The 13,057-nt window shown below is 42.5% G+C and overlaps 3 protein-coding genes across 3 annotated transcripts; 1 reads left to right on the top strand and 2 right to left on the bottom strand.

Moving 5' to 3' along the window:
- Positions 1–7,612: 7,612 nt before the first annotated feature.
- Positions 7,613–9,268, bottom strand: EYB26_009333 (uncharacterized protein; the record flags this gene model as incomplete). The annotated part of the gene is made up of 6 exons (XM_054268583.1): positions 7,613–7,826; positions 7,895–8,069; positions 8,127–8,274; positions 8,336–8,638; positions 8,695–8,944; positions 9,018–9,268. The coding sequence occupies 6 exons, from the start codon at positions 9,266–9,268 to the stop codon at positions 7,613–7,615; spliced, it is 1,341 nt and encodes a 446-aa protein (XP_054124558.1).
- A 972-nt stretch (positions 9,269–10,240) lies between these two features.
- On the top strand, positions 10,241–11,141 carry EYB26_009332 (uncharacterized protein; the record flags this gene model as incomplete). Its single annotated transcript, XM_054268582.1, has 3 exons — positions 10,241–10,532; positions 10,591–10,838; positions 10,896–11,141. 3 exons carry the CDS (start codon positions 10,241–10,243, stop codon positions 11,139–11,141), a joined length of 786 nt encoding a protein of 261 aa, XP_054124557.1.
- Positions 11,142–11,912: 771 nt separating this feature from the next.
- EYB26_009331 (uncharacterized protein) lies at positions 11,913–12,546 on the bottom strand (the record flags this gene model as incomplete). Its single annotated transcript, XM_054268581.1, has 4 exons — positions 11,913–11,989; positions 12,051–12,123; positions 12,186–12,451; positions 12,507–12,546. The coding sequence occupies 4 exons, from the start codon at positions 12,544–12,546 to the stop codon at positions 11,913–11,915; spliced, it is 456 nt and encodes a 151-aa protein (XP_054124556.1).
- Between the last annotated feature and the right edge of the window lie 511 nt (positions 12,547–13,057).

Raw genomic sequence — 13,057 nt, 5'->3', positions numbered from 1 at the left:
AGCAGTTACCGGAACGGTACTATTAACTATGCTGATGTGTTCTTAAAGACTAAATCTAATGAGTTACCAGCTCGGAGAGAATACGATCATTGTATTAAGTTGGAAAAAGACGCAGAGCTCGGGTATTGCCCACTATATTGAATGACTAAGGCAGAGTTAGAGGCTATAAAGAATTATATCCTAGAGAACTTGTATAAAGGTTTCATTACACCTAGCAACTCACTATTCGCCTCACCTATCCTAGTTGTCAAGAAGGCGGATAGGGGCCTAAGATTTTAGGAAGTTGAATGTACTAACGAGGAAGGACCAATATCCTTTGCCTCTTCTTGACGAGGTCTTTGAGAGAATTCATAAGGTAAAGATCTTCACCAAGTTGGATATTAGATAAGGATTTCACCGAATCTGGATGAGTGCTGACTCTTCTAATTTAATAACTTTCTAGTGCCAATACAGAACCTTTAAATACAAATGGTCTAGCTACCTTTTAAAGATTAATTAATAATATCTTTCTCAACTGCCTGGACAAATTTTTGATGGCCTTTGTCGACAATCTCCTAATCTACAGTAACAATAAGTTAAAGCATAAAACTCACGTGAAATTTATTCTTGAACGGCTCTGAGCAGCAGGCTTGTAAGCTAGTATCAAGAAGTGCGAGTTCCACGTTACTACCACGAAGTATCTCGGCTTCATTATTACCCCTGACGGTGTAAAGGTGAATATAGCTAAGATAGAAACTGTGCTTTTCTAGAAAACTCTAAATACTGTATTAAAAATATAATCCTTCTTAGATTTTTGCAACTTCTATAAGAAGTTTATCAAGGAATATAGCCGGATAGCACGTCCGCTATATCGATTGACCAAGATTGACGTTCCGTTCAAATAGACTGAGGATTGCCAGAGGGCATTTGACACTCTTAAGAAACGGTTAGGATCCGCACCTGTGCTTACCCACTACGATCTAAAAAGGCAGACACGAGTGGAAACCGACGCTTCAGATGGAGTAGTGGCCGGCATGCTCTCATAATTTTATAAAGATAGAGAATAGCATCCTGTTAGTTACTACTCAGCTATAATAGCACCGGCAGAACATAATTATTATATCTATAATAAGGAGTTGTTGGCTATTATCAAGGCTTTTTATAAATAGAAGCCGGAGCTGCTCGGCTTAAGGAGTGAAGAACGATTCGAGGTGTTGTCGGATCACCGCGCATTAGAATACTTCATGACGACCAAAGCCTTAAGCGCGTGTCAGGTTAGGTGGTACGAGTTTCTCCAAGAGTTCCACTTCATCTTAAAATATCGACTAGGAAAGAGTAACGTGCTCGCGGATATGTTGACTTGGAGAAGAGACGAAGAAGCTCGGAACCTAGATTCTAGGAATCTTATTATATTGCTAAAGGAGAAGTTAGATAACAGGATCTTAGCGGAACTGGCATTGATGGATATGACGAAGAAAGAAACAACAGGAAACGTTATAGAGCGAGTTCTCGCAGCCAACGAGGAGTTCACTGGCACTGAGCAGGCGTAGGACCGGTTGATTAAAGACCCCGAGAGCTGGCGCACGGAGGACGTGAGGTTGCTGTTCCAAGGAAGATTATATATTCCGGATATCGACGACTTGCGTGTAAGATTATTAGATGAGATATACCGACTGCTGTCAACCGCTCACCTAGGCCGTAATAAGACACGGAAGCTAGTAAGGGAAAGATTTTACTGGAAATCATGGAACCAAGATATAGAGCGATATATAGATAACTACAAGACATGCAAACGCACTAATACCTGGAGAGATTGTGCTCCTAGCTTTCTATAGCCTCTGCCTATACCAGAAAGACCTTAGCAGGATTTTGACCGGTTTTGTGGGATTGAAGAAGGCATCCTTATTAAATTCCATATCTCTTGTATATATAATAGAGCGTGTCTCTGGAATCTAGATTCTGAAGATATTAGAGGCATCATATCCAACAAGATAGCTGATATTAGCTCTTAGTGCCATCTTCTCCAACCGTGGGATCTGCGTTGATAGAATCTTTCGGTATACCTTGCAGCCAAATATCTTGATATAACCAAGATTTAGGATTATGCTTTTCTCGAGCTTTATAACGCTTTAAATAATTTTATAAGGCGTTTTCCATCCAAGCTTCTTCTTTAGTAATCTTTGAAGCAAATAAATTACATGATCGGTGGCTAGTGGCCATAGGTTTTCTAGTAAATTGGCTTCAGAGAGCAATGTTCTCGCCATTATAATTATCACTCCCCCAGAACGCTCCGCAGCGCTGTTTTGTTGAGGAGAGTACAGTGCGGATTAGTGAAGCTTAATTCCTTTCTTCCGGATATGCGCTATAAACATATTATTAAGTGACTGCTGTGAAGGCTCAAACAATAATCATATTGGCAGCTAGAATCGAGAAAACTAAGCATAGGGAAGGAAAGAAAGAAACAGGAACATGAGCTATTCCCCAGTCGCTATATCCGTGGCGTGCTCACGTGACAGTAATAACCCTCTTCCCGCAGCCCTACCCGCGTGCTCTGGATCCACGTGGTCGGGACTACGTTTCTCCGTCTCCGCAACCGCGCGAACGTCAAACCGCACTTGCTTCCGAATAACTTCACGTACGGCCGTCACAACTGCTCACTGTCTGTGTAAAATATCTTTACCTTTAGGCCTTGCTGGGCTATCCTTCTTTTAAACTTAATAACTGTGCTTAATAGCACTCCTTTTAAGTAAACATGAATTGCCTCATGATCTCCTGATTGTAGGCAATCAAAGTGTATATACTATTTTATACCGTCCTATGATTCAGATATTGGTATAATATCAAAGTGGGCTATCTTCTATAGTATAGAGCTAACTACTATTAATCTCCTAGAGATTTACTGCTTTACTATTAATATTTTATAGCTCTTATAAATCAGCTAAGTTGTTGTATCAACTTCAGTGCCCGTGACGTGATATTTAAGGTGGTTAATCACCTTATTGTTGGGGTAGTCTAGACACTTGTGCCACTTCTTAAGTAAGACTTTTAAATGAGGCTCTATAGTTGAGGGTTTATCCGCTTCAAAGCATACGCTAATGATTACTTTAGGGCATTATATTTAATAACTGCCTGGTTATTAATTCGCTGAAGAGTAGTAATTATATGGTATTCTCCATTTCTTGAGAATAGGGTGTTCTTTTCTTCATCTTTAAAGATACCTGAGTCGTTGAGTGCACTTCTAGAAATTAATGATATTAGGCCGTTAGGATAATATAAGGCATTCTTGACGTTTATTTGTTGAGATTTATCCTTATTCTCTAATACAGTCGCCTATATAACCATTGTGCCTCGTCCCTCAGCCTAAAGATCGCCTCTAAATCCTCTAATATAGATTCTCTCTGGCTTAAAGTCCTCCATACGGTCTATACTATTAGAGATGCTCTCTGTAGCGCTGCTATTATAAATAACACTATCCACTAACGGGTCATCATCACTAGATGTTCTAAAGACCGCATTGACGTTAATACTAGCTTTTGGGCGATCCTCCTTTTTGTGTTTATCCATAAAGGTTTTTAGGCTTTTCCTAGATGCGGCTGCCTCGGTAACCTTTTTGATAATTTTAAGATCTAGGGTCCAGTTATCTTCATAAATCTATTCGTTTAGATATGCGCATTTTTCCCAGCAGTCATAGACTAATCTCAGCTCTCCACACCAGCGCTTTTTTAGTTTGTTGTTATTCAGGTTGCCTTGATTTGAGCCATTTGAGCCAGCATTATCACCTCCCAACGTGGCATATACACTTCCACCGTGTTTGGCTTTAGTGGAATTCTCAAACTTGGTGATGAGCTCAACAAATGATCTTTCTCTATTATTAGTAATAGCCTTAAACCAAGTGCTGTAGAAGTACTTATATATCTCCTTAATAGTATACATGAAATCCAATATTGCATATTTCTCATCCGAGCTAATTCTAGGAAGTTGATATTAATAGGCTCGGTTGTACGTCTCAATCCAGCCTTTTATCCACGCGTTAAATTGCTTCTTTCCAGCCGGCCTAGCTTTTAATGCTGTCCATTTGTTCTAGATATCAAAATGCTCTCGACTAGTGTCAGGTTTATAACGCTTTTGGAGTTCGGATAGGATATCGTGTACGCTTGCTTTGTCTTCGATAAGGAGATTCGCTGATTGGTCGATCGTTCGGAAAATATGTTCTCGAATTGCTGCAAGATTCGCACAGTTAATCTTATAGTCATCCATATCTTGCTTGTACGTCTCGTGCCTAAACGCTATCTCCACTTCTGATTTGTCAGCACGTTTTTATGGCACTTCCGGCTTGATAAGCCTCCTGCTATAAGTTTTGCCCCCAGCAGCGAGCTCTTCTTTAGATGCGCGTGCTGCTCCATTCGCAGGCATTATGAGGTCCGGATTAATGTAATCCCAGACTTCAGTTCCACGAGCCTTGCTCCTAATTGGTCGTAGCCATTTCTCCCAGTCTGATTTACTGGAGAGGATAGTGAGATTCTTATCTTTAGAAGACATCTTGTATGAATTCACGAAGGGCACAATAAGAATCGGGGTGACGTCCACTCTCTGGGGTTCTAGGATCGGTTGTTTTTGGGTGTCTGGTTATGAAAAGCCTTTCACAGGGGGTCTCGGAGCTGGTGCCTCTGTGGGCTGCTCTCTTGCTATCTCTGTAAGCCGGTCTTTTTCTGAATAACCTTAATATTTCCTTTTTCACAACTCCCTATGGGACATACTACCATGAGAATTTGAGTGGGACGCTGTAATGTATTGTATTGTGTGTCTACCTAAGAGGGAAAATTAGTTATCTGGCACAGGTGGCCTTACATAATTGTGTGTAGATGTGTCGGATTGGCGGGTTTACTCCCGGCTAACCCTGAATGTATTTTACAAGTATATGAAAGGAAGAAGTGACTAGCAAGATTGTATCTGTCTTTTTTGTTTGTTGTTGTCCCTGTCTGAGTATATCAGGTCCCATATCGGGCTTTTATATAGACATATTGGCGGGGTCATTTATGAGCTATCAAGAGGGGTAAATATTTGGGCTGAAACCTAGGTGCCCAAATATCCTAAGGTGGCTAGCTGGCCTTCAAGATGAAGAGGCCGATCTTTCTTGTTGGATATCCGGATTATCTGACAAGATGTCACGGACCTGGATCCACCTTAGTTAAACAGCGTTGTGTCGAGGTACGCTAGGCTTAGTTGAACCACACAAAGGTTTCTGTTAAGACATCACGTGACTACTAGTGATTCCGAAGCTAATATAGTTTACCCCTAAGTTAGATAGACTCTAGTTAATAACAGAAAGAAGAACGTGGAGAACGCTCCATTAAGAATCATCATCCCCCGAAGGGAAGCGTACAACTGATATATCTACTACTGCTCACGATCCTTGGCACCCGGCTCTTCACCAAGAGTTCCATTACAGTTTCTTGAATCGTCGATAAAGTAGCTTGAGTGAACGAGGTAGCAATAGTCGGACTGATGTATGGAAGTCTTAAACGTAACTAAGATAGAAGAGATCCCCCGCACAGCCTGGTGCCCCTACGAGTATGAATGCCTTGCTGACTCTCACTGTTGTATTCGAGTGACTTATGTCAAAGAACTATGAAGAACTAAATACATGATGGTGAATGAGTGTCCTTATATATCCAGTCCTCCCTGTTCCGTATATTTTATATTATATACTTTATACTCATTCCTGAGTATCCCATAGCAAGTATATAATATACTATCCAATCACGTTCCTTCATAAGATATACTTCATATCTTATCGGTGTCTTTGTGGTTTTGAGTATATCTTTGGTCACGTGATTTCTTGTTGTCCAATTATCGTTCTTGGGTTTTCCGTCTCTGTTGTCCAATCGTTCCTTCCGGTCTGTTTCTTATATCGCGTAGCGTATGCAGGTGATTGGTTTCGTAACAGTAGAACTGTGCGCGCTATTTTAGTAAGGAGGTATCTTGGCAAATCCTTATAATGAGGACCGGTTGATATCCAATGAGAGCAGCTGAGTGGATTTATGCGCTACAATAACCGTATCCGGGATAGCCGTAAAATAACGTCTGTCAATATCCTGCATCACACCACGAAAGGCTAGCTAACGCAAGGAAGCAAAGGCGTTACGGTGGAAAGTCGGGCTAACCCACTGTCACGGATCCAACTCCGTTCCAGGCTAATACCCTAAAGAAGACGAAAGCGGTGAGGTTTCAAGACACCAATGAATCCCCGGAGGATCTTTGTTCTATGAGTTTCACGTCCTGGGAATAGCTTCACGGAGAGCTTTGTTTATTGCTTTATTATATGCTTTCGTTGTTAGATCTTTGTACAGATTTGCAGGCCTGCTCCGTCAGGAATCATGCCCTAGAGTAAGCCTGCGCAGGCATAAATAGAGGCCTGATCCCCATGTTAGATAGTTCTTTTCTTCAGCTCACGTCTTATTAGTTTTCTATGCCATACGTTTTACATCAATATCCTCGCTCCGTTACACCCACTAAGAATAGTTAGTTAGCAGTTAATTAACTTAACTAATTACCGATGATGATGACAATGATGACAAGGATGATGATTGTTCATCCTTTTAATAGGGCAGTGCGACAAGCGTGAAGTGTTAAGGCTCCTATCGGATTGGCGGGTTTACTCCCGGCTAACCCTGAATTTATTTTACAAGTATAAGAAAGGAAGAAGTGATTAGTAAGATTATATGTAATAAGTTGTCTGTCTCTGTATATCTTCGGTTTCCAAAGCTGGCCCCTTTATAGACGTATTGGCGGGGTAATTTGTGAGCTGTCATAAGGGGTAAACCTTTAGGACTATATTAATCCCTGATAAGAGGCTGGCTTCTGATTGATTACCTTATTTGTATGATTAATTACCTTAATTAATGGCTTCATTACTGATTCCAAATGAGGCAATTATAGAAGCGATCAGTATACTGCCGGGCGGTGAGAGCTTTACCAGGTGGTTAATATATCTGTCAGATAATCCGGATATCCAGAGGCAGTCAAATGAGGCAGTCAATCAGAAGCTCTACTTTATAGCCCCCAATTTTACCCCTCATGATAGGTCACAAATGATGTCAACCCTACATGCCGGATTCGATAAAACCAGCTCACCAGATGTCTATAAAAACCCGGCTTTGGAACCTCATGTATTCAGACAGACAGAGAGAACTCAATACAGACAATCTTGCTAGTCACTTCTTCCTTTCATATACTTGTAAAATACATTCAGGATTAGCCGGGAGTAAACCCGCCAATCCGACACATGATAGGTCACAAATGATGTCAACCCTACATGCCGGATTCGATAAAACCAGCTCACCAGATGTCTATATAAACCCGGCTTTGGAACCTGATGTATTCAGACACAGCAACAACTGAATATATACAATCTTGCTAGTCACTTCTTCCTTTCCATCCATATAAGATACTATTTAGGATTGGCCTGGAGTAAACCCACCAATCCGACAGAAGTGATCATCAACACAGATGGATTGCTCTAAAATAAACCTTGTACCCCAATACAAATAAACCGGTGCAATCTTGAATGAGATTCTATCTCTCGGAATCAAAAGCACACAAAGACATCATCTGTTCCAGAACCTATATTTATCTAAAGACTAGAGCTCACAAACAATGCGTCTCCTTGGCCTGCAATAGAAGTATCGTTTTGTTGGAGCCATTCCTTCCACACCTGCTCGATATCATTCTGATAAATCCAATCAAGACCTCCTTCGCTAAAAGCTACAATTCTTGCTTGAAGTCTGCCTTCGAAGGTATCGACGACTCCAGCAAATTTGGCTTTCATGTTATCGAGATGTTGATACCTGCAATAAAACCCCATATTAATGATTTTCCTTGAAGTAGAATGGTATATAGGAGGATATGAACGTACATGCGCGCATAGTACGGGGATCTAATCGTGTCAAAAATACTCAACACTTCCTCAAGACCATTTTGTTTCGAAAATGATGATTGCTTCGTTGCAAGAGTAGAGAATACATATTCAATGCTTCGCGCGAGAATCCAGCCATCTTCCATTGCGAATGCAGCGCCGGAACCAAATGCACCTGTTCACTAGATCAGTGCTTCCTCTCCGCTTAAAGTGATTTTCCAATTGAACGTACCAGTTAAAGGATGACTTGCATCGCCTATCAAGACGAGTTTATTCCATGCATGTAGTTTGTTCAATCGTGGACCAGCGAAGGCAGAGAACTCCTTCCATGAACCTTTGGGGACGTGAGAGAGAGCTTCTCTCACCCTGGCGTCGTAGTTCTACATTGGCGTTCCATTAGCATGGAGTCATCACCTTAGCGATTCTTAAGGGAAATAATACCGTAAAATGCGCCTCAACATTCTCGTTCGTCGTATCAACACCCCAATTCCATCTTTTGGCTGTGTCAGTCTCGGGATCAACAAGGAACCGCGCTGATATTTCAACATCTTGATTCTCGGGGATTCTTTCCGATGGGTCATCTACCGGCGAGAAGTAAACGTGGCCCGCTGTACCATGCCACCAAGATGTGCAAGTTGGGATGTCAGTAAGGTGGGAAATGAATGACCGAGGCACTAAAGTGCGCCAAATCGTTGTACCTGTAAATTTTATGTTGTGGTCTGGAAACGCGGTTTGCCTTACGACCTATCCTCCCTCAGCATGTATTGGATTGAAATGTGTCACCAGTGATGGTTACTAACCGATCGAATGCCATCACCTCCGACCACCAAGTCAGCAAATGCCTCCGTGCCATCGGAGAAATTTAAATTTGCTCCGCCCTCAGGTACGTTCTCTATCAAAACTAGTTCTTTGCGTAGTTGAATGATTCCAGCCGGGACCTGATTGATAAGAGCTCCTTGCAATTGTGTCCGTCTTACTCGACGCGACTGATAATTGATGGGTAAGTTTGAGGGTCCACGCTTAGCGAGAACGTTACCATCTAGCCCATTACTATTCCAGAACACGATTGTGCATCAGTCAAGGATATTTTATCAATGTATGGAATATATTGCGGTACTCGTACCGCTGCTGAACCTCATCAATCAAATGCCCATTAACTTCACTTCTGGCTCCGAGGAGCTCCAAAACACGCCAGGAGTTATATCCGATATTCAGACCGGCGCCGATTTCTCGCAATTCACGAGCCTTCTCGTATACTGTTACATGCACCTGCACGTTTGATAAAGCTGAGAGAGCGATGGCGGTTGCGAGGCCGCCCGGTCCGCCGCCGATGATAGCGACGCGCAAGGTATTATCATTTGGTAGTTGGACCATTTCTCAGATTTTGTCCTTCTGATATTTAGGAGAAAGTATGTTCTTTTGGAACTGTTGAGAATATATTCGCTCATCAGGATCAGATTTTCTGTACATAATTTGCGGCACGGTAGCCCTAAATCATCACGTCATTGTCCCCCGCGATGGTGTTGGCTTAACGATTTGATCGAAGATAAGCTACGGCTTTAGTAATTTACCAAATTCCCTGCTACGGTTACAGAGAGTCCAAGTCTTGTCAAGCGGTAGGGTTTCGATTTCTGATCGAATTACCGAATGACATATTTGTACTTATGGCTACAAGTTACCGCATTGCGTGTGCATAGGGTTCAAATCCAAATAAAACATGAAATCTTGATAATCACGAGACTCTCAAGGTAAAAGGTTGCGCACTTCCTGAATGACATTCTATATTAAGGCATACTTGGCGCCGGTGGTTCGCGTAGTGTGTAGAGCTGGATAGAGAGTCAGAATCCTCCTTAGAATTAAGCCCCCTACACTTCGTTTTGGCTCCCTTGAACGGAGGCAAACGATGCCAGTGATTAAAACTCTCCGATTTATCTAGGTTTCATCATCTATACGAGCGGGCAAAAGAGAGTTATCGTCCGATACTCCATGATTCCCCTAGGGCATAGATTGTGATATTCCATTTTGGGTTAACGTATTTAGATTTAATCAGCTCTAAAGGTCTGATTGGTGGAATGGCCCCCATTCGGCCTGAAAAGCTTCTGAGACTTTCCGAATTAGGAAAATCTCGATTCAAGATCTGACAAAGAGCTTCCGTGGGCGAGGTGATGGGAATATTGTCCCTGGAAAGAGGAATAAGTACTCAAGTGGACCGATGGGTATAAATACTGAGTAATCACCGCTGCAGAGACTTGTTTTCAAGCAACACGACCATCATCTTCAATATCTGGCTTTTATCATCAAATACTCCGAATTTCCAAACACAATAACATCATTAAAATTGCCAACATGCCTGCTGATACTCTTTCACTCGCTGGGAAAGTTGCCATCGTAACCGGTTCCGGTCGCGAAAATGGCATTGGTGCTGGAATCGCCTTCGCTTTGGCCCGTAATGGCGCGGCTGTGACAATCAACTACGTCTCCGAGTCGTCGACACAGCGTGCTGAAGCTGTTGCACAGAAAATTCGAGACCAAGGCGGAAAAGCCACTGTTATCAGAGCATCTGTTGATGAACAAGGCGCAAAGGCTCTAGTCGAGGGTACTCTCGAGGCTTTTGAGACGGACCACGTCGATATTCTAGGTGTGTAATCTGTGCATCATAAAATGAACCATATTATTTCCCTTACTAATATTCCCAGTCAACAACGCTGGTGTCGGACATATCGGTTCTACTGTGGACATAACTCCAGAGCAAATCAGACACACCTTTGAGGTCAACGTGTACGGTCCTATGTTCATGGTCCGTGCAGTCGTTCCACACATGCCCGCTGGAGGTCGTATAATAAACATCTCATCCACCGCGGCCAGAATGCCTTTGGCAGCATACAATGTATATGGAACTTCCAAGGCCGCTCTTGACTATTTGACAGCCGTGTGGGCAGGAGAGGTAGTACCCGCTCTTTCCTCCCTGAAAAAAAAAAAAGGAAATTAATTGATCTTACAGTTTGGCAAAAGTCGTGGGATTACTGTCAACTCTGTTGGCCCTGGTCTGGTCGAAACAGATATCATCCCTCATGATCCGGAGTTTCGAAAAGTGGCAGTGGACCCAATGGTAGATTTAACAAGGGCTGCCCATCGAGCTAGTACGATTGAAGATATTGGGGATAGCGTACTTTTGATTGTATCAGAAAAGGCACGCTGGATTACGGCCCAACACGTCTCGGCTAGTGGTGGCATTACAGCTCTATGAGAGGTGGCTATTTGTGTTACGCCAGCAAGATGGGAGAATTATTTGAAACTATTTGTTTGCTAGTAGTTGCAAAGGTCTGATAGCGTCTACTCCTTTTGTATACGTCATACTGTTCAGGTGGATATGTCAAAAATAGACACTGCGGAGTTGCTCGTCAACAGCTATTGGCCGCCTCAAACATCTCTTTAATCGTATTTTCCTCATTTCCGAATGTTTTTCCCATCCAAAGAATTTGTTGCAAAATATGTAGCACTTCATCCCAGTCAAGAAGTCCCATCTGCGTTGCAGTCCCACATACTTCGTCCACGTACCATTGGACCTTCTCTCCATCAGCAGCAAGTGCTGCTATTGCTAGAACCCACAAGCGTAGCTCCAAGTAAGGTGCCCAGTCAACGTTGTATTGTAAAAGAACCTCTTTTAATAAATTCTTGTGTTCGGACAATCCGCTTGGTATGATTGAAAACCTCTCTCTTAGAAGGGCAAATAAAATCATGCATGCCCGACGTAAGGCCTCTTGAACTATGGGGTGTGGAAAAAGCAGCATCGTATCTGAGAAATTGTCAAGCCGTGGCAGTGAGAGCAGTTTATGAACATAGATGTTAAATGTCCTGCTAAGGAATTTGTCGACTTCCATCACCCCTGAGCCATTGAAACGTTCGTCGATAAATGTTGTCAGGTTCGCTGTCTCCAATATAAAAGTGACACATTCAGAAAGCTCCGGAAAGCGATCAATATACTTGAGGAGCAGGAGGCTTGGTGACAATGTGTGTTTCACGTCATGGGAAAGATGGTGAGGTGGCGGAAAGAAGGGTTTTCTATCAAATATGAAGGATCCTGATACATCAATCCTATATAGACACATTAGGAATCATCAGTCTCAAGATACACATGACTTTAGAGTCCGAATACCTCCACGACGAGCAATAATAGCATGAAAGCCGTTCATATGGATGAGCCATCGTGGGAGATTTTGCGATACAAACTTTCATGTTCTGGTTAGGAGGTATCATCAAACAAAGATATGGTCAGAGGGATTTTTCTTACATCGTAGTACGCAAATTCAAGAACTGCAACAATTACACCCTCACTCAATCGGTCCTCGAGGCTCTCTATTCTTCCTTGAAGAGATCGTACTGATTTGGTGTAGTATGTGATTGCTTCAGGAGTTTCCTTGGTTCCATACGGAGGGTATTGACCGATCACCCTGGACGCATTTGCTAGAGTAATGAGGAAAGCTGTGGAGTCGAAGAGGCCCATATTCCACCAGAGCTCTTTTAGCGGGCAGTAACTTCCATCACCTCCTTGCATTACTGATATTTGGATTCCATTCAGTGAGCGCATTTGCAGGTAACAAGAATTACGTACCGAATGTAACTATTTGCACTGCACGAGAACTCAGTTTCATCGGGAATGGTCCTGCTGGGTATGATCTCGTTATATCGAGCGGCAAAGACTATCTGCGCTCGGGGATACGGTCTGTATTGGAGATACATCGTTTCTTGAGCCCGTAATTTGTGCCGCCTTGTTAAGCTGTGATCTCTTTTGATAAGATAAATCCTTCTTGCTCTCCCTATTTCTTGCTTTGCGACGGATCACAGTCTGGTTCTGTGGGTCGTGGATCTCATCGGGGTTGCTGATGGTTACAAATTCCAGAGCTGCCATTGTTATGTTTTGAGTTCTGAATGTCGCCATTTTAATGTAGCAACATGAATTGACCGTAACCACAAACATCGGTAGTGTTCGGTAAATAAATGATTAAAAGGTTGAATTTCAGCTGGCAATTTGGTGAAATTGCAGGCGATCCCAAGCTGCTGACAAATCCTAATCTTTGACAGAATAGCCTTAACCCTAATCAGCCCCAAACCCTAATGGGATTGCAAAACAATCGTCTACCATTTCTCAATTACCTTATGATG

This window comes from Talaromyces marneffei, chromosome 7 (genome assembly GCF_009556855.1).
Source record: "Talaromyces marneffei chromosome 7, complete sequence".
NCBI lineage: Eukaryota > Fungi > Ascomycota > Eurotiomycetes > Eurotiales > Trichocomaceae > Talaromyces > Talaromyces marneffei.
Note: the sequence above shows the minus strand (reverse complement) of the source record. Positions and strands in the feature narration are given on the sequence as shown.